Source organism: Manis javanica, chromosome 3 (genome assembly GCF_040802235.1).
Source record: "Manis javanica isolate MJ-LG chromosome 3, MJ_LKY, whole genome shotgun sequence".
NCBI lineage: Eukaryota > Metazoa > Chordata > Mammalia > Pholidota > Manidae > Manis > Manis javanica.
The window spans coordinates 21833299-21855465 of NC_133158.1; the positions used below are offsets into that span (position 1 = coordinate 21833299).

Below are 22167 nucleotides of genomic sequence, written 5' to 3' on the forward strand. Positions count from 1 at the left end.
ATTTACATTTATTATATTGAGTTGGTTCTTAGCAAAACTTTAGATTAAATGAAAATATATTTTAGTTTGTTGGAACATCAGAAATTAAATGTATATTTTAATTACTATGAGATTCTACAATTAATATATGTTGACAGTTGTTTCTTTTTTGAGAACTGATTTTTCACACTTCCAAATTCTTAGTGCTTTTCACTTAAATGTACCTACAAACCTGTACTTTATCTTACATTTCTGTAGGTTTCCAATATTTAATACATGATCATATTATGACACCATTCCATCAATATTTATGAAGACCAAGGCCCAAAAAAAGTAATATACAGTTAAGATTATAATGCCATATGCTTTCAACTATAAGCCACAATGGCCATATTCAGTGTCCTGCTAGGACTGTGAAAGCCCACCTTTTAAAAAAAAATGACATTGTATAACTTTTTGACACCTGTATTTGGTTTTGAACCACTCACATGATGAGGCAGATTTATAGTACCATTTCATCAGCAAGCACCTCATATTAAAGGGACATGAATTTTCATTTCATTTACTCAGTTATAGTATATTGAGAAAGACAATTCTGAAGTGCTGATTTTCTTGATCTCCTGAGAGTTCAAAAACTACCTGAGAGAAAAATAGATGCTATAAATGACTCTCCTATTCATCTAACAATGTTTTTTTTTTTTTTTACCTTTCATATCCTGCTTTTCAGTGATTACAATTCACATGATTTAACTGTGTACATTTCTTAGGTGAGAGTATCGGGAAGATACAAGAAGGAGTAAATCTTACTCAAAAGACTCACCCAGTAGAGGTATTTGAGCCGGGAGCTGAACACATAGTTCGCCTATTGACTAAGAATTGGGTTGATAACAATAGCATTTTTGAAGATGTAATTGAGACAAGAGGGAGAGGTGAGAAATGAGATTATTCTTGGTGCAGTCTTAGACAACAGATCTGTGTTTGTAGATTTAATGTAATGTACTTCCTACATTAAAGATAGAAAACATGGAGTACATTAGCTATTTTAAAAAAAAGGATGTTTGGCATAGCATTTTCAAATTATCAAATGAAAAATGTTCCACAACCGTCCAACCTCTTATTGTTTTTACCAGAGTAGCTGCCTAAAAAATGTCTCCTGCTGATTAACACATTAATACCATACACTAAAAAAGAAAAACAAACTGAAAGCCGCAAACTCCATTGCAATCTGCTGCACATAACCCAGGCAGCTCGCGCTCCAGCCTGCTACCGCTGCTCTGACTCCATCTGCCGCCACTGGCCCTCTCTGGCTTTCACCCTGAGACTCAGATGCTGCTTGAGCAGGCCCTTTCCAAGTAAAGAATGCATGATTTGCCAGTATTGTCCCAGGGAAATGTCCTTCAAATCACATTCCCTTTAGGGCAAGTCAAAGAAAAAATAAAATTGATGCTATTTTGTATATTTTAAAATAATTCCCGAATGGGACATAATCCCAGAGACTGTTTCTAGTGTTCCATACATAATTTCTCTTTGTACAACAGAATACGCTGGTTTATACGACGACATCTCCACTCAAGGCTGGTTTATTGGACTGATGTGTGCAATCGCTCTTCTCACACTAATATTGTTAACTATTTGCTTTGTGAAGAGAAACAAAGGTGGAAAGTACTCAGGTAAAGCTATTTTGTTACTATGACTCATTAAATAGTATTTTCTAGGAGCCATTCTTCACATTTTTTTTTAGTTACACATTTTAAGTCAAATTTATATCCATACATTACATATACAATGTACTCCTTAGAGGAAGAAAATACTCCTATAGTAACCAGCCAAAGATAATATGTATAGTCTAGAATATTACCTCCAGTGGCGACTTGTATTCTATCTAGTACTTATAATAGAACCTTGAAAGTATTATAAGCCTCATTAGAGCCTATTTTCTAGCTCATATCAGAAACATTGAGAAGACTTATTAGTAAGTCACATACGTATTTGAATGTCTTAAGAAAGGACCCATTTATAGCCTTTTAATGCATTCATAACCCAGAGATTTTCTGCACTAGTACATTCTAATACTGCTGGCTCCACTGGTCAACTCTGTTAGACTTAATCATGGCTGGGAATGCATTTTCTTTATCACCATGACCTATATTGGCTATAGTGCCTCCAGAATTAATGCTACATGCAATATAAATAAAAGCCATCCTAGTTAATACAATGGTTGGCTTTAATTTTATTCAGCTTCTCCATTTATCTTTTTCAGATATACATACTGTGCTGTGTTTGGGTTTTTTCCCCTTAGTGTTCATGATGCTTTTATATATGGGAAAAGATTTAGATCCCACTATTAGTTTGATTAGTGAGAAGTTCTCTATTGGCCTATTATTCATCCAGCACTATTTGTTGGGAGCCTATTATGTATTTTGAGCAATCAAAAATGAGCATAATTTCTAATTTTTTGTAAAATTACATGGAAAATTTATGTAACTATGCATCTTATTTTTCCAGTGAAGACTGAATTATTCTACATTGAATTTTCAATGACTAATGAATGTTTTAGGTAATGAGTTGGAAACTTTGAAGAGCTATATAGCATTCCCTTTTTGTATGCACAAAATTCAGAAGAAGCTTCATTAAATGATACCTTAAAAGGAAAAGAGAAAAAGCATTTCACATTGTAGGACAACTCAGAAAATATCCTAGGTCTATGCAAGTAGTTGTTAAAGGTGTCAGAAAGATGGTTTTGGTTTGAGTTGTCCTAGTAAACTGACACAAGAGCTTCCTTGTCCTGTATTCCACTATTTAGAATTAATTAATTTAATTATAGATCTAAATATTCTGATTACTGAGGCAATTTTGACTAACAGAGAAAACAATAACCAAATGATTGACTCTTTTACTCTATTTCATTTAATGACAAAGATCTGATATGAACCTGTGACATCTTCAAAAAGTTTAGAATAGTAACATATATGTTTAGTAATTAGCTCTTAAGAGACCAAGTTTGACTCTTCCAGTAAGACTCGCTGCCCATTGGGTGCTCAGTAGTCAAAGATCCTCAACATTCTGTTAAGCAAACAGGTAACCGATGGGCTGCAGATAAAACCACAAAAAAACTTGACTCACTAGTATCAAAAAACTTTGAGCAATGCTGTTCTGATTATCCACATTCAACAGCACTGCTAATATGTCTTCAATAATTACTTCCCCCTCTATTTTTTTAGTGAAAGAAAAGGAAGATCTGCATCCAGATCCAGAAGTTCAGTCCGTAAAAGATGAAACCTTTGGTGAATACAGGTAAATGTAACATTCTATTTTAAAATGGATCAAAACACAGAGGTGGGTCCAAGATAGCACACAGAAAGAGCCTGAATACTCCTCCCACTCACACACTGAATTTACAACTACACACAGAAAAAATCATTCTGAGGAAGAGCTGAGACCTTAGGAAACACTGTTTGAACAATGAGGAATAAAAAGATCACATAAAAAATGGCAGGAGGCACAGAGACACAGTAATAGAGGGAGCCCCACCCAAATGCAGCCCAGATTCACCTGCCCTACAGCACAAGAAAAACACCAAGGTTTAAGGGTTCAGCTACATTATTAGTGAAGGAAGCCAATTTTCAAAACTAAACACCCACCAAAGAGCACGCCAAGTGTAGGAACTCTCTCTAGGGCCAGGGGTTCTGATAACTCCCACTGTTTACCCTCCCCTTGCACACTGTTAATGCAGATAGCTGCAGGGTGAGCAACAACATTTATGTTCTCCAACATCAACAGTGCATGTAGGAATAGGATCACTGTGCACACACCAGCTCCAGACAAGACAGAGACTACTCCTGGCCCTTGCCCACACCTGAACATGCCTGTCAGAGAGACAGCAGCCCTACCAATGAGACGCTAGCACAATGGTCACATGAACTCACCCCACCCATACCCTTTCATCCCTGGGTGCCTGTTTGTGTGGCCCCATCTGGTGCCCACTTGGAAAATCTCCAGCCCATGCCCTGGGACCAAAGCACCAGGACACCTCAGCCCAAAACAACCAATACATGCCATCTATCTAGGAAACATTCCTACCAAGGCCACATGTTCAAGATTGGGAGAGGTAGCCCTTTCCCCTAACTTACAGAAACAACCAGAGAAAGTCACACACAATGAGAAGACATAGGAAGATGTTCAGAGCAAAAGAATGTGACAAAACTTGAGAAAAAGAACCAAATGCTATCTTCCCATTAAAGAGTTTAGGGTAACAGTTATAAAAATGCTCACCAGACTTAGGAATGGATGAACTCAGTGAGAAAATCAATAGCGAATATAAAAAAGAACCCATCAGAGAGAAGGATGCTATAAATAAAATGAAAAATACACTAGAGGGAATCAATAACAGATTAGAAGACACAGAAGAACAGATTGGCCATCTGGAAGATAGGGTAATGGAAAGCTGTCAAGTTGAACAGCAGAAAAAAGAAAAAGAAAAAGAAATGAGGGAACTCTGGGAAATCTAACATTCACATTACCAGAGTCTGAGAAGAAGAGTAAGTGAAAGGGGTGGAAAGCTTGTTTGAAGAAATAATAGTTGAAAACATTTCTAAATGGGGAAAGGAAACAGACATCCAGGTCTGGGAAGCACAGAAGAAGCTAAAGAGGGTGAACCTAAGAAGGTCCACACCAAGACATATACTAATTAAAATGTCCAAGATCAAACATAGAGATTCTTAAATGCAGGGAAGAAAAAAAAAAGTTACCTACATGGAAAACCCCATAAGGCTATCACCTGATTTTTCAGCAGGAACTCTTAAAGGCCAAAGGGAGCAGCATGATATATTATATTCAAAGTGCTGAAAGGAAAGAAACCTACAATCAGGAGTACTCTTCCACTCAGAATGGAAGGAGAGATGAAGAACTTCCCACATAAACACAAGTTAAAAGAATTCACCACCATTAAGCAAGACTTAAGAGGAAAAAAGGCCATAGCTAGAAGAAAAATATAAAAAGACAGCATTCAGTGACAAAATCAAACATATAGTAAAAGTAGTATATAAAGCACTTAAAAAGGTAGTAGGTAGGTTAAAAGATAAAAGTAGCAAAATCAACCACTTCTAAAAATTAGTTAAAGGAACCCCTACGTGAAATATGCAAGACAGGGAGTGAAGAATGAAATACTGTTGAAATGTATTTGAACTTAAGTGACGCTCAACATACACCGCTATATACATAACACTGTATATTAACCCATGGTAACCACAAACCATAAACTTGTGATAATCATAAAACAAAGGAATCCAACCATAACTCTAAAGAAAATCATCATGTACAAGGGAAGAGAGAAAGAGGAAGAAAGGATCAAAGAATGATTAAAACAACCAGAAAACATTCAACAAATGGCAATTAGTACATACCTGTCTCTAAGTACCCTAAAAATGTAAATAAACCAAATGTTCCAATCAAAACACATAAGGTGATCAAATGGATGGGGAAAAAAAACCACAACCCATTTACATGCTGCCTCTAAGAGATTCAATTCAGACCTAATGACACATACAGACTGAAACTGAATTCCATGCAAATAAAAAAACAAAAAACAAAAAGGCTGGAGTAGAAGTACTTACATCATAGAAAATACACTTTAAAACAAAGACCCAACAAGAAAAAGGAGAATATTATGTAATGATTAAGGGTTCAGTTCATCAAGAACATATAGCAATTGGAAATATCTATGCACCCAACAGAGAATTACTTATAGAGAGAGAGCAAATATTAGTCAACATAAAGAGAATAGGGGACTTCAACATCCCACTTATATCAATAGGATAGACTAACAGTAACAGAATATCAACAAAGAAACAATGGCTTTGAGTGACACATTAGACCAAATAGACTTAATAGATATATACAACACACTGCATCCAAAACAGCAGAATACACATTCTTTTCAATGCACATGGAATATTCTCCAGGATAGATCACATGTCATTCCACAAAAGTCTCAATAAATTTAAGGATATTGAAATCATAAGCATTTTTTCCCAACCAAAACACATGGATGCTAAACAACATGCTACTAAGAAACCAGGGATCATCAAAAAGGAAATCAAAACATACTTGGAAAATAATGAAAATATAAATATAATGGTTCAGAGCTTTCAGATGCAGGAAAAAGCATTAGAAAATGTTCTAAGAGGGACATTTGTAGTCTTACAGGCCTACTTCAAGAAACAAACAAAAATTTCAATCTAACACTACACCTACAGGAACTAGAAGAAAAAGCCCAAAGTTAGTAGAAAGAAGGAAATAATAAAGATCACAGTGGAAATAAATAAAATTTAGACAAAAAAAAAATACAAAAGATCAGTGACACAAAGAACAGGTTCTTTGAAAAGATAAAATTCATAAACTGTTAGCTAGACTCACCAAGAAAAGAGAAGACTAAAATAAACTCAGAAATAAGAGAAGTTGTAACTGACACCACAAAGAGTTATAAGAGATTAAAAAATTATATGCAAAGAAATGGATAAATTCCTAGAAACATACAATCCCTAAGACAGAACCAGGAAGAAAAAGAAAATTTGAACAGACCAATTACTAAGTAACAAACTTGAGTTGGTAATCAGTAAAGCTCCCAACAAACAATTCCAGAACCAGATAACTGCACAGGAGTACTCTATTAAATATTCAAAGAAAAGTTAATACCTATCCTCAAGCTATTCCAAAAAATTGAAGGGGAAGGGAGGCTTCCAAGTTCATTCTACAAGGCCAGCATCACCTTAATGCCAAAAAAAAAGACTTTACAAAATAAGAAAATTACAGACTATTATCCCTCATGTGTGTGTGTGTGTATGTGTATATACATATGTATATATGTAAAAATCTTCAACAAAATATTAGCAAACCAAAATCAAATTACATTAAAGGATTGTTCAGCAAGACAAGTGGGATTTATTCCAGGGATGCAAGGATGGTTCACTATCTTCAAATCAATCATTGTGATATATCACATTCACAAAAAGTACATGATCATCTCAACAGATGCAGAAAAAGCATTTGATAAAAGTCAACATCTATTCATGATAAGAACTCTTAACAAAATGGGTATAGAGAGTATGTACCTCAACATAATAAAGACAGCCCACAGACAGCATCATACTCAAACTCAACAGTGAAAAGCTGAAAGCTTTTCCTCTAAGATCAGGAAGAAGACAGGATGCCCACTCTCACCAGTTTTATTCAGCATAGTACTGGAGGGCCTAGCCATGGCAATCAGACAACACAAATGAAATGAAATGCATACAAATTGTTAAGGAAAAGTTAAACTGTCACTGTTTGCAGATGATATGATATTATACATAGAAAATACTCCACCAAAAAACTATTACAACTCATAACTGAACTCAGTAAAGTTGCAGGACACAAAATTAATACAGAAATCTGTTGCATTCCTATATATTAACAATAAATCAGAAAGAGAAATCAGGAAAACTATTCCATTTAAAATTACATCAAAAAGAATACAATACCTAGAAATAAACCTAACCAAGAAGGTGAAAGACCTATACTCTGAAAACTACAAGATACTCCTGAGAGAAATTAAAGAAGAGACCAATAAATGAAAATCTATCCCATGCTCATGGATAGGAGGAATTAATATTGTTAAAATAGCCATCCTACCCAAAGCAATTTACAGAGTCAATGCAATCCCTATCAAAATACCAACTGCATTCAATGAACTAGAGAAAATAATCCTAAAATTCATATGGAACCACAAAAGATCCTGAATAGCCAAAGAAATCCTGAGAAAGAAACACGAAGTTGGTGGCATTACACTCCCTAGCTTCAATGAAGCTCTACTACAAAGCCACAGTAATCAAAACAATTTGGTACTGGCACAGGAACAGATCCATGGAATTGAATAGAGTCCAAATATAAACCCACATATATATGGCAATTAATACACAATAAAGGAGCCATTAATATACAATGGGGAAAAGACAGCCTATTCAACAACTGGTATTAGGAAAACTGGACAACTACATATAAGAGAAGGAAACTGGATTATTGTCTAACTCCACACACATAAGTAAACTCAGAATGGATCAAAGCCCAGAATGTAAGTCATGAAACCATAACACTCTTAGGAGAAAACATAGGCAAAAATCTCTTGAACATAAACATGAGCAACTTTTTTCCTGGAAACATCTCCTTGGGCAAGGGAAACAAAATAAAAAATGAACAAGTGGGACTACATCAAACTAAAAAGCTTCTCTACAGCAAAGGACACCATCAGCAGAACAAAAAGGCATTCTACAGTTTGGGAGAATATATTCATAAATGACTTATCCGAGAAGGGGTTACCATCCAAATATAAAGGATTCATAAGCCTCAACACCCAAAAAATAACCCAATTAAAAAATGCATGGAGGACCTGAACAGAAACTTCTCCATATAAATTCAGATGACCATGGGCACATATAAATTCAGATTAGCATGTTCCACATTGCTAATCATCAGAGAAATGAAAATTAACCCCCAATATCACTTCATACCAGTTAGGATGGCCACTATCCAAAAGACAAATAACAAACGCTGTCGAGGATGTGGAGAAATGGGAACCCGCCTACACTACTGGTGGAAATGTAAATTGGTGCAACCATTGGAGAAAGCAATATGGAGATTCTTCAAAAAACTAAAAATAGAAATACCACTTGATCCAGTAATTCTGGAATTTATCTGAAGAAAACAATCCTTGATTTGAAAAGACAGATGCATCCCTCTGTTTATTGCAGCACTATTTTCAATAGCCAAGACATGGAAGCAACCTAAGTGTTCATCAGTAGATGACTGGCTAAAGAAGATTTGGCACATATATGCAATGGAATATTATTCAGCTATAAGAAGAAAACAAATCCTACCATTTGCAACAACATTGATGGAGCCAGAGGGTATTACACTCAGTGAAATAAGCCAGGCGGAGTAAGACAAATACCAAATGATCTCACTTATTTATGGAGTATAAAAAAAAGCAAAACAGAAGGAACAAAATAACAGTAGATTCATAGACACCAATAATGGACTAGTGGTTACCAAGGGTGTGAGGGTGGAGGGTGAAGGGGATAAAGGGGCACAATATTTCACAGTCACAATACAAGTTGGTCATGTGGACGTACAGTATGGAGAATACAGTTAATGATTCTAGTGGCCTTTATGAATCTAGTGACCATGCTAGAAGGGGTGGGGATTCAATAATATGGGTAACTGTTGAACCACTGTGTTGAGATTGTATATCAATGATACTTCAATGAAAAAAAAAGAAGGAAAGAAAGAAATACACCTATATAGTCAATATATGGCAAAGGAGGAAGGGATATACAATGGGGAAAGACATGTCTTCAATAAATGGTGCTGGGAAAACTGGACAACTACATGAAAAAGAATGAAACTGGATGTCTTACAACATACACAGAGATAAACTCAAAATGGATTAGATTCAAATACAAGATCTGAAACCATCAGTATCCTAGACAAAAAATAGGCAGTATTTCATCAACATTAGTAGTTTTTTTCAGGATATGTCTCCCCAGGCAAGGGAAACAAAGCAAAAATAAACAAGTGGGACTTTATCAAACTAAAAAGTTTCTGCACAGCAAAAGAAACCATCAACAAAACAAAAAAGCAACCTACTGTATATAAGAATATATTTGTCAATGATGTATCTAATAAGGGGTAATATCCAAGATATATAAAGAATAAAACTCAACACATCAACATAAAAAAAATAATCCAATTAAAAAATGGGCAGAGGACATGGAGACATTTTTCTAAAGAAGACATAACAGGACAGCAGATACATGAAAAGATGCTCAACATCACTTATTATCATGGAAATGCAAATCAAAACTACAATTAAATATCACCTCACACCAGTTAGAATGGCAAATAATAAGACAAGAAATACAAGTGACAGGTGCAGAAATGTGGAGGAACAGGAACCCCCGTACACTGCTGATAGGAGTGTAAATGGTACAGACACTATGTAAAGTAGTATGGAGGTTTCTCAAAACTAAAAATAGAAATACCATACAACCCTGCAATTCCACTTCTAGGAATTTACCTGAAGGAAACTAAATTACTAATCTATAAAAACAATGCCTTGATAAACATAGGAGCACATATATTTACAATAGCCAGGATATGGAAGCAATGAAGTATCCATTGATAGATAAACAGATAAAGATATGGTACGTATATACAATGGAATATTACTCAGCCATATAAAAGAATGGAGCCTTGCCATTTGCAACAACATGGATGGACTTAGAGGGTTATTATGCTAGGTGAAATAAGTCAGAGAAAGATGAACACACATTTCATTCATATGTGGAATATTAAAAAATCCAAATGCACAAATAGTAATGGATCAAACACAGAGAACAGACAGACTGGTATTTACCAAAGGGGTGGGGAGTGAAGGATGGATGAAATAGGTGAAGGGGTGGGGGGATGAGATTGTTTGATAACTGAATCTGGATAATGGCTATAAGAGTGCCTATTCACATCATAATTCAAGAAGCTGTACACCAAAGTTTGTGCATTTTATTCTATGTACCTAAATATAAAAAAATTTAAAAATTTTTAAAATAAAAACGTCAAACACATTCATCAGGTTATAAGCTTAAGCATACAAAAAAAACGTGTTTATTCTAAAATAAGTTACAGGACTGTATTGTAATGCTTCTTTAAAGAATAGTTTGTAAAAATAGGGCCTACTTAAGTAACAGCAACTGAATTTCTGGGTCTGGGGTAGTAGTGTAACTGCAGTCTATGTAGAACTACGTGTTAATGCAAAGAGATATTTTGTTTAGATTGAATATCTATTTGGGGCAGCTAAAACATCTTGAAGTCACTCTTCAGCATGGCCTTTATGAATCTAGGCTGTATTCCATTCACACTCATAAACATAAACTTACTGTGTGTACCTCCTAGTGAATAAGTTATAAACCCTGGGCTCAAGGTGAACCTAGTCTGCAGAAGAAAATACTTATCTATTTAAATAACTGTAATTAATCAGAGAGATGAAGATAGAAAAGGGGATGCCTAGGAGGGATTTTGGTAAGGGATCATCCAAAACAGACTGTGTCCTCCCAACAATGGTCAGAGTCTGACCAAATTTACAAAGGTACAGAAGTGTGCCAGAATTAAAAGGAATCCGGTCATAGGGTAGATGTAGCTCTTGAGGATGTTAAGCATCTCACTCTCCTGCTGTCGCTCTCCATCTTCACCTTCCCTCCACCCTTTCCACTCCTCCTTCTGAGATGCTGTCATTTTCAAATCAGGTCCTCTATATACTGCAGCCAAGAGAGAGATTGCCACTTCCAGGCTTAAATGGTCTTCAGCACATGTGAGACCGGATAACAGACCTGGCTGTCCCCTCCCTGGATCCGTTACTATAGCTAGGAATGTGGAGTATCATGGTTATCCTGGGTTAACTGATCAATATCTGAGCCCCGTTACAGGCTCAACTTGGCTCTATTCTTATTTTTCTTTCTTCTACTTAGTAAATGCTTTCTTTATATTTGTATTTATTGATAAAATGCTTTATGTTCTTTCCAGAATAAGGAGCATTAAAAGGAAGAGGAGGAATGGAGGGAGGGAAGGAGAGAGAGAAAGAGACAGACTTGGAACTTTAAAAATTGTCTCTCAAATTCCGTAAAAGACAGGGATCACTGGGGACCTGTGGCAACTGTTTGAACTAGTAATATCTGCATTTCAAAAGTATTTTAATTTTATGGCAAGAAAAGTAGGACAATGTCTCATTAAAAACTCATTTTCCTGTACTCTGTTGATGCTTTATAAGGATTGGTAAAATTACCTCCTGCAGTATTTTACCAGGGACCCCTTTAAAGCAGAAAATATATTTTCCATCATCTTTCACAAAAAGATGTTCAACAGGAAAATGATCTAGTCTCTGGAGACTTCTTCAGATGCTGCACCCCCTGTACAACATGAATTCTCATCCCTCAGCTTCTGCTAATAGTTTTTTCACTCATGGATCCCTAAGCCAATGCTACTCTGTTTTTGTTCTGAATGTGTCTTTGGAACCATAGCACCCCAATTCTGGACCCAGTTACTGTATGAGTCAGGATAGCCTGGGTTACACTGCTATCAAAATCTTTTTCTTTCTGATGTGTCCAACCCAGACGTCTCTGATCATCTTGGTCCTTTGGGACCACTGGCTAGCAGAGGAGCATCAGCCAGGCTCACCACTGCAGTGGAGATAGAACATGGCCTCCAGCACTGGCTCTGAACTGACACATGCCACCTTTGCTCACTCTTCTTGGGCCAAAGCAAGTCATTTGGCAATAATGTAACTGAGAGAGGACAGGGGAGTGCCACCCCGCCAGGGCATACCACCCTGAGCGCTAGGCCTATCTGATTTTAGCACTGATGACTACCACAAATTATAAAGTGTAATCACATTCTAATGAGATTTTTTCCAAGTTTTTCCTTTTTTAATTTTTAGAAAATCTTTTAATTTAGTGTACACCTTGTAGTGTGACATAGTTAGTTCTTAAAAAAAAATTAATTCAGAAATTTGAAAGACCCTATCATTTACATACATTTCACTAACTCAGGAGTTGTTTTTTTTTTTTTTTTTTAAGAACAAAACCCAAAGCACAAAAACAGGATACTTGTAGTAGTTATGTTCTAAAAATGTTAGCCATTTCTTATCTTTCTTTTACAAACCTGAGTTCATAAACTATATTGAAGAAAGTTCTTTGGTTACAGGAAACACAATTTGATAGATTAACCTAAACAAATGAGAAATTTTTAGAAGTATTTGGGGGGAATGCACAGGATCAAAGGTAAAGACAGAGGACCAATACTTCATGACCAGAGTTCTAAAAATTCATGAATGTAAGAGGAAAAAACATTTGTCCTCTATGTCGGTCAACAGTTTAAATGTCTGCATGTATCACAAAAGCTCCCAATTTTAAAGGAAAGTTGAAGTGTTGTGAAAGGGTTATTTGGTTTATCTGTCAATGTGAATATGAATATCCTGAAAATAATCAGACCACTTGGCATTTAACGCTTTAAGTGAATATCTCCCTATTACATTTTGTTGAGCTATTCTTTTTTTTGTATCCTAGTGACAGTGATGAAAAACCTCTCAAAGGAAGCCTTAGGTCCCTTAACAGAGAGATGCAGGCCACGGGAAGTGCCGACAGCCTAGTAGAATACGGAGAAGGCGAGCACAGGCTATTCAATGAAGACGGGTCATTTATTGGGGCGTATGCAGGAGCTAAGGAGAAAGGCTCTGTTGAAAGCAATGGAAGTTCTACAGCAACATTTCCGCTACGAGCATAAACACAAGCAAACATCTGCAGTCCACACCAACCTTCCATATTTATATGTTCAAGGGAGCAAGAACTTTCACAGAGGAGTAGAAACGTATGGACAAAAGATTTCATCCAGAATTTGAACATCCTGCAGTTATGTCGAGAAAAATAGCACTGCCTTGAAAAAATAAAATACCAACCACTATAGGCCTGTTTTTTTTTTGTTATTGTTTTTTTCAGGTGCTCAAAATGCAAACACAAAACAAATCTTGTATTTAGATTCACCTCAACTGAATCCAAAGTATCCATCCAGTATACTCCGTATTTGCCTGGTTTTGCTGTTCACTGTGTTTGCATAGATGATTTTCTCTGCATATTTGTATTCAGCCTCTGAGAACTGTTTAGTGACTTAGCTTCACTACAGGTTAAAAGATGGTAAGCAAACTGGTTATTTAAAATGTAAAGAGGAATATGAATGTCTTATTAAAACAATTCATTGAATATATGCAGTCTAAATGAATTATTTAAACTTTTAGTAGAAGTCTTAGGTGAACAATCAACTAGTATTTATTGAGCTACCTATCTGCCCAGAGACGGTCATGTTTAAACAAATTATTTCTCAGTGTCAACATGAATTCTTTATGTCTATCAGTTATGACATATACAAACATCTTTGTTTTTGTGGTTTTCTTGGACTAAGCTCAGCTACAGAGGAAGCGGTGGGCAGAAGGTCATCTCATGGAAGAACAGGCATGAGGTGTCCATGGCACTGGAATCTAATAGGTATACCTATTTAATGTCTCCATTTCTAAATCAACTGCTTTTACCTGTTTTTCTATGTTTATATAATAGTATGCTCACATAGATTTCGTGAATGCACTGTACATATTATGTTAATATTCACACAATTTAAAATATAGATGTGTTTTATTTTCAAATGAGGAAGAAAACATTAACAGGCAGATCTGTATAGCTGGAGTATCTAGACACCATTTTTCATCATTCCAGAGCTACAACCAGTAACATGAGGTTCCCAAACTGAAGCCTTTGTATAAAGCATTTGGATTTTGTTCTTACATTGCTTTTTCCAACAGCCTCAAAATAAAATATCATATAAATATTGAGGGACATGTCTTCATATTTTTCAAAATAAGAGTTCATTGTTGAGTGTAATCCTTTCCCAGCCCCTAAATGAGAAACTCTTGATAGTAACGATTCCCATTACATATGTCTGCCTTTCTTATTGTAAACATCGTCAGGGTGGGATCTTCTTCTAAGTTGTTCTTCTGTCAGGACAAGTTCAGAGAGTTTGTTTCCTGGTATGTGGGCTACTTACTAGTCCTATAATTGTACATGAAGACATTTAGAGATAGTATGAAAAGCTGTGCATGCATGTCAGTAAAATTCAATGTTCAAGTTCTTATCTATGAGTACATTTTTTCACCTTACCACAAACTTCTTAATTATGCTGACATGAAATTTATTTTACTTTTTGAAATGTAGCTATGGGCATATATTGTTAAATCCTTGACTTTGATATTTGCAGCACACCATTTCTTGTGGACCACAATTAGGGGTGTTTATAAGGTCAATGCAGTAATCCACATGTCATTTTAAACCTTATATGCCCTCCAAAATGCACAGGCAGCAAAAGAATGTCTTATCTAAACCAGAACATCACAAGCTCAAGATTTGACCAAACTCGCAGAAATAATTTCCAAAGAGGGAAGACATCTTATTCCTCAGCCTGTGTGACTATTAGGATCTGCATATCTATTGCTTTACTTTGAGCTTCATCTCCCTCTGATTTCTAAGGCACAACTTTTATGGAGGAACAATCATATTTTGACTTATCTGGGAGCAATTTCTGGTTCCTAGCTATCAGTAAGGCCAAGGTTGGGACTTACAGAGTTTAGTTTTATTATTCTAGTTCCTCTTCCATGTCACCAGCCAAAAAGGTTTGAAAAGAATCATGCAGGATGGAAATAATCTCCAGACAGGATTAGGAGATTATAAATTTAATAATCTTTAAAGTACAAATTAGTACAACTACTGACATACGTCAGTTTCGAATTCTGTCTGCTTGCACGAGACCTCAATGTTTTCCTTTAGCTGTCTAATGAGGATGTTCCTGCTCATATTTTCTGAATGGCCAAAACTTATGGCTCTGAAAATGAGACTGCATTATGGCTGCCTTTTGCTGTCACTGTATTACCTTTTCTCAATACCATCTGGCTTCTGCTGGGAATCTTCAGTGCAGAAGGAAGGAACAGGTCATAGCTAGCTTTCTCTACTGCCAATATTATTTTGATGTAAGAGAATGTATATAATGTCAAGGTGTATATAATGTCAAGGTGGGGATGAGTTCCTAGGGAGCTGTCCAAGGGGTGGGAAAATCCAAGTTCTCTTCCTGGTTCCAGCACTGATTCTGTACATAAACCTTAGCAAGTTGCTTGACCCCTTTGCTTCAAACTATCTCAATTATGAAGTGCTAACAATTATCTCAGTTACCTTATCCTTTGTCACAGGGTGTTCTTTTTTATGAAGAAAAATTTGAAAATGATAAAAGTTAAGATGCCTTTTAACTTCATAAACAAACCTTTAATGATATATTGAAAGGTCACCCCCATACGTACCAACCCAACTTTTTTCCTGTGAGTGCATAAATATATTTTTGTAGAAAAACAAATCTACAGGAATCTACTGTTCAATGAGCAGTAGGACTTGCACATGCCATCAAAAATTATTAATCAGAAAAAATTAAGCAGGGTCTTTGCTATATGAAAGTGTTTTTTCACTAATTTTGCATGTGTATTTATAAGAGAATGTGAATTTGGTGGGTTTATTCTCTCAATACAAAGTCATCTGGTATTTTAGATGTGACCATGTTTATAAAAGTGTAAAAGCACAATGAAATTATGCTGGAAGTCTCAAATAATATTTTTTTTCTATTTTATATTCATGGAAGAGATGAACTAGAGAGAGAACAATAATGAGAAATGTCGGTGTGTTTTTCTAAGCATTTAAAACATAATTGCCAACTGAAGTCCTAAATATGTTTACATGCCATTAAGATATGATACTTGTTATGATTTTAAATTGATTATAAAGGGATTGGGTTTGTAATTGTGCTAGAAAGTATACTCGTATTTCCCATAGTGAAGTAGGATTGAGCCAAAGCTTACTTTGTTTTGTATCTTAAATTGTTTAATGACATTATCAAAAGATAAAAGGTATGTAGAGTTTACCTGATTCCCTTTTTTTTTCTTTTTGCTTAGATTAATATTCATGGCAGAACTTTATTAAAATGTGTTTGTACTGTAGGTGGTGTTTGTATTTGCTTATGAAAATGTATGGCTTAAGGATATTTTCATTTTACAAGAAACTCAACTTTCCAAATAAAAGTTCAACTTCATGTACTGTAAAAGTGTTTGGATCCTTTTTTTTGGTCCAGAGAAGAAGAATCAGAGTTTACATAGTAACCTTATTTTCAGTTGCCTCTGATCCTGTCAATATCCATAAATGGAGTATAAACTAATTAAATATAAATGATGTATCAATAAAATATTTTTATTGCAATGACTATATTTATAAGTAGACCATTTAATGTCAACATCTACAAAATGTAATATGCCAGTTCTACACTTACATTAGTATAAAATTAAGAATATTCTCATTTCTTTCTAGAACACAGAAGTGTCACTTTTGAAGAAAATGTCCAATAGGCTATACTTCAAAATATGGCTAGTCGGTAAATGGGACACCAAACCTGTCTCAGCAATCTATTAAAAATTGGGATTAAAAGAAAGTGTTTTATGTATACTAAGTACTTTACATACATGATCATATTTAACCTCTAAAGCAGTCTTCCTCTATTTGTAGAAATAAGGCACAAAGTGGTTAGCTACACTGGCAAGTGTAACCAGCCTGGGCTAGAGCTACAGACTAAACCAGGGCTGTCTGACTCCAAAACCCAGGCCCGTCATCATTTTACTAATATATTATTTTATTCCCTCACTCCTATATATTCTCGTAGACATGCTAAAGGAAGGTCAGTTTGAACTCAAAGCTGACTGACTAATCAGGTTTAGGAACTTACTTGTTTCGGAATATGCAGTCACAGACAACAGGATAAAATAATCAATGCTGTATGTAGGAAACAGCTGCATGTATGCAACCTAAAAAGCAGTCACTGAATTTGCTGCATTGCAATTCGCCAGGAGGAAAACAGAGTATCCTAACTTTTTGGACCTTGGAGTTTCCTTACAGACCCAATATTAAGGTCTCCTTCCCACTCTGTCACCCTAACATGTCTCATCCATCCACTGCTTTGATTGTCATTAGCAGACAGATGACTTCAAGGTATTTTTAGCCCAGAACTCTCTTTACATCTGAAGCATTTTATATTTTATTTTCTACGTGACATCTCTCCTCTGATGTCTGAAAGATATTTCAAACTCAACATTTCAAATGGGAATGAACATTTTTTCCCTTTCAAGTGTATTCATTACATGCCCCCTCCCCTCCAACTGTACACACACTTCAGTGATTTTCAACAATACTATCCACCTGTTAGTTAAGATGGCTGACATAGAAAAGACTAGGAACAACAAATGCTGGTGAGGTTGTGGAGAAAGGGGAACCCTCCTACACTGTTGGTGGAAATGTAAACTGGTTCAACCATTGTGGAAAGGAATATGATGGAGGTTCCTCAAAAAACTAAAAATAGAAATACCATTTGACCTGGGAATTCCACTCCTAGGAATTTACCCAAAGAAAACAAATTCTCAGATTCAAAAAGACATATGCACCCCTATGTTTATTGCAGCACTATTTACAATAGCCAAGAAATGGAAGCAACCTAAGTGTCCATCAGTAGATGAATGGATAAAAAAGATGTGGTACATATACACAATGGAATATTGAGCCATAAGAAAGAAACAAATTCTACCGTTTGCAACAACATGGATGGAGCTAGAGGGTATTATGCTCTGTGAAATCAGTCAGGCAGAGAAAGACAAATACCAAATGATTTCCCTTATTTGTGGATGAGTGAGGACAGAGCAAAACTGAAGGAACCAAACAGCATCAGACTCACAGACTCCAAGAAGGGACTAGTGGTTACCAAAGGGGATGGGTGGGGAAGGGAGGGAGAAGGGGATTGTGTGGTATCACGATTGGTGCACATGGTGTATGTGGGGTCATGGGGAAGACAGTGTAGCTCAGAGAACACAAATAGGGACTTTATGGCATCTTACTACACTGATAAACAGTGACTGCAATGGGGCATGGGGAGCCTCGATAATGGGGGTGAATGTAATAATCACATTGTTTTTCTAGTGAAGCTTTCAAAAGAGTGTATATCAATGATACCTTAATAAAAAAAAGTTGCTTAGCCTGGAATCCTTATCACCTCCAAGTACGTGGCAAACTCCTTCCTGTTATGAGCCCCTTGAATTTCTTATTTCTTTTTCACAGAATCACTAGTGTGCTTTCAAGTTGAATGTTTCTTTAGGAAAACCTCCCAAGCCTTCCTTAACTAGGTCAAATCACTCTACTGCAGTGTACCACAGCATGTACCTCTTTTTTTCCCCCCACCCTAATCAACATTGTAGTTTTATTGAATGAATACTGGATTACCATCTCTATTTCCCTTACTAGATGTTCTAGAAGAGCAGGAGATCCATCTTTATTTTAGTGGCACACCAACCATCTAGCATAGTGTCTAGTGTCTAGAATCTGATGGACATTTATTTCATATTGTTTAAATAGAATGAGAGCCACAGGATTTTCCAAATAATGAATGCATTGAGAAAATGCTAGTCCACATACATCAAAGAACGCTTCATTTGGACCCCTAAATTGTTCTTGCCCAGTGTCCTTCATCTCAATAAATGACCCCACTATCTACTCAATTATTCAAGTCAAAGCCCAAGCCTTAGAATCACTCTTGAATCCACTCTTTCCTTCATTGTTCTATGTCATCTCCTATCAGCTATAACACAATATAAATTCATTAGTATTTATACACTGCTATTGCTACCACCCTAAACCAACAATAGCATCTCTTTCTATGTTGGTCTTTTTTACTTCAATTTTGCACTCCTCTCCAATCTAAAATAATCCAGGGAACTATATAAAGTATAAATAAGTTTATATTACTAGTTTCTTAATGAATCTTGCTATAATCCTAAATTCCTAACCACAAGACCAAAGATGAGCTAAACCCTTATTCCCTGACTGACCACATCACCCGTGTGTTCACCCACCAAAGCTATGCTTTCTCCACCCTGACCTTCTGTTTGTAGAACCCATTTAAAACTCATTTCTGCCTAAGAATGACTGCAATAGTTGCTCTGTCTGGATTATCCCAAACCTTGTATACACTGGGTTATGGTCTGTTTAAAGGCCATATCTTCAAAGAAGACATTTCTGATTATCAACTCGGAGGTAGTTGTGTTGTCATATTATTCCTTGTTAATTATTCATAACAACCATTAGTATATTATGTTCTTATGTAAATTATTTTCTTCTCTGTTCCCACTATAATGTGGACTTCATGAGAGCATCTTTATCTGCCTTGTTCAGTGCTCTGACACACAGAATTGGCCACAGCACATAACAGATCCCAAATAAATATTTATTGGGTAAATGAATGAGCTAAAGCACCAAACTGGAAAAATGCAACAAGTAACAGTAAGGGAAAAAAGCTAATCTGCTTATCAAAAGCTACTGACCTGAGTTTTAAATATTTAAAACATTTGTTAGGATATACTAGACATTTTGTGACCATTTTGAAAGAGATATAAATATCAAATCATATTGCACAGCTGATACCGTCAATTATGCTTCATATATTAAAATATATTCATATATAGTGGCCTCAGCAAAAACAGAAAGCTGCTAGAGCAGGCCTAATCACACAGAAAAAATTTTTTTTCAAAGCTGATACCATTCCCTACCTTCTATTTTGGGGAAAGGAAGTTGTTTTTAATGTTTTGTAAAACTATTACATAATCCAGTAATTAACTTGGTAATCCCAACATAAGAAGCAGGACCCATTTTTCTCTGGATAAACTTCACTAAGTTACATACAAAGCAGTTAACTGCAGGGGAGGCAGGTCCACCAAGATGGCAGCATAGAAAGAGTCTGACCACAGCTCCCACACACACAGTCTATGTACGCCTGCACACAGAGCATTTCATTCTGAGCGAGGCCTGACTGAGGACCTTTTGCACAGTTGACAGATAAAAAGAACCACGTAAAAATCGCAGAAGAAAGAGTGACACAGTAACAGAAGGAGGCCCACCCCAATGAAGCCCTGCAGCATGGAGGGACACCACTGAGGTCCCAGAGCACAGAGTGCCTGCCCCGAGGCACAGGAAAAACATCACCATTTAAAAGGGTTTAACGACACACTGTAAGTGAAGGAAACCAATTTTGGGGACTAAAACACCCACCAAACAGCATAGAAAATGCTCCAATTCTCTCTGGGACTGGAGATGCTGGCAAGTACCATTGTTCACATCCCCTTAGCACCCCCCTGCAGTCCACACACTGAGAGTGCAGACAGGAGTAAGGCCAGGGTGCTCACACCAGCTCCAGACATGACCAGGCCGTATCCCAGAACACACCTGCCAGATACCCAGCAGTCCCATCAAGGGGGCACTAGCCCAGCAGTGACACTGATTCACCCAGCTTGTGCCCCTTGCATCAAATGCTGCCCTGTTAGTATGGCCAGCCATGGTGGGTGCCCAACTGGGTGAACTCCAGACCATGCCCCTCTGGTCCCTGGATGTGCCACTAGTGTGGCACCAACTGGCACCCACCCAGAGAACCCCAGACTGTACCCCACCCTTTAGCTGCCTTGATAGCAAGGCACCAGCCAGTATCTACCTGAGATTGCTCAATGATGCACATCTGTCTCCAGAGCCTCACCAGGAAAGCCCCAGCCCCCTGCCCACCTGGGGACCACTGGCCTCCTCCCCTTTGACACCAGCCTTGCTGCCAGAGCAGCCCCAGCTGGCACCAACGTAGGAGTACCCTGACCTATACCCTGGAAGCCACAGCACCTGGACATCCCAGTCCATGGCCACCTGGCCCCCAGCAAGCCAGCCAAAACCACCACATGCAGTCTACCCAGGGAACATTCCTACCAAGACCACACCTTCAAGACCAGGAGAGGCAGCCCTTTCATCTGACCCACAGAAGCAAACACAGAATGAAACAGAATGAAGAGACACAGAATTCCTTTTTTTCTCAAGCAAAAGAACATGACAAAACTTCAGAAAAATAAGTAAATGAAACAGAAGTAAGCAATCTATCCATTAAAGAGTTCAAGATAATGCTTATAAAAATGCTCACCAGACTTAAGATTGGATGAAATAAGACCATCAAGAGATAGCAAATAGAAAAAGAACCAATCAGAAGAATACAAGGAATAAATGAAAAATACGCTAGAGTGAATCAACAGATTAGAGGATACAGAAAAACAGATTAGCCATTTGGAAGACAGAGTAATGGAAAGCACACAAGCTGAACAACAGAAAAAAGAAAAAGAAAAAGAAAAAGAAAAATTAGGATAGGTTAAGGGACCTCTGGGACATCAAACATTCTAACATTCACATTATAGGAGCCCCAGAAGAAGAAAGAGAGATAGGGGTGTTTGAACAAACAGCACATGAAGAGTTTCCTAAACAGGGGAAGGAAACACACAAGCAAGTCCAGAAAACACAGAGGAAGCTAAAGACAATGAACCTAAGAAGGTCCACACCAAGACATATAATTAAAACGTCAAAGAGAAAGAAGCTTAAATGCAGGGAGAAGAAAAAAAAGGTAATATACAAGAGAAAC

The 22167-nt window shown here is 36.7% G+C and overlaps 1 protein-coding gene across 21 annotated transcripts in view; it reads left to right on the forward strand.

Moving 5' to 3' along the window:
* CHL1 (cell adhesion molecule L1 like) overlaps nt 1-16740 on the forward strand; it is a 309930-nt gene extending 293190 nt beyond the window's left edge. For 19 of the 21 annotated variants that reach the window (XM_073230929.1, XM_073230928.1, XM_073230927.1 and 16 more), the window contains 4 exons: nt 747-908; nt 1518-1649; nt 3201-3273; nt 13125-16740. In XM_073230929.1, coding sequence (XP_073087030.1) covers nt 747-908; nt 1518-1649; nt 3201-3273; nt 13125-13341 — 584 coding nt within the window. In that variant the 3' untranslated portion in view covers nt 13342-16740. The remainder of the gene's footprint in view (nt 1-746; nt 909-1517; nt 1650-3200; nt 3274-13124) is intronic. The other 2 variants (XM_073230943.1, XM_073230942.1) reach the window with 1 other exon arrangement.
* The last annotated feature ends 5427 nt before the right edge of the window (nt 16741-22167 follow it).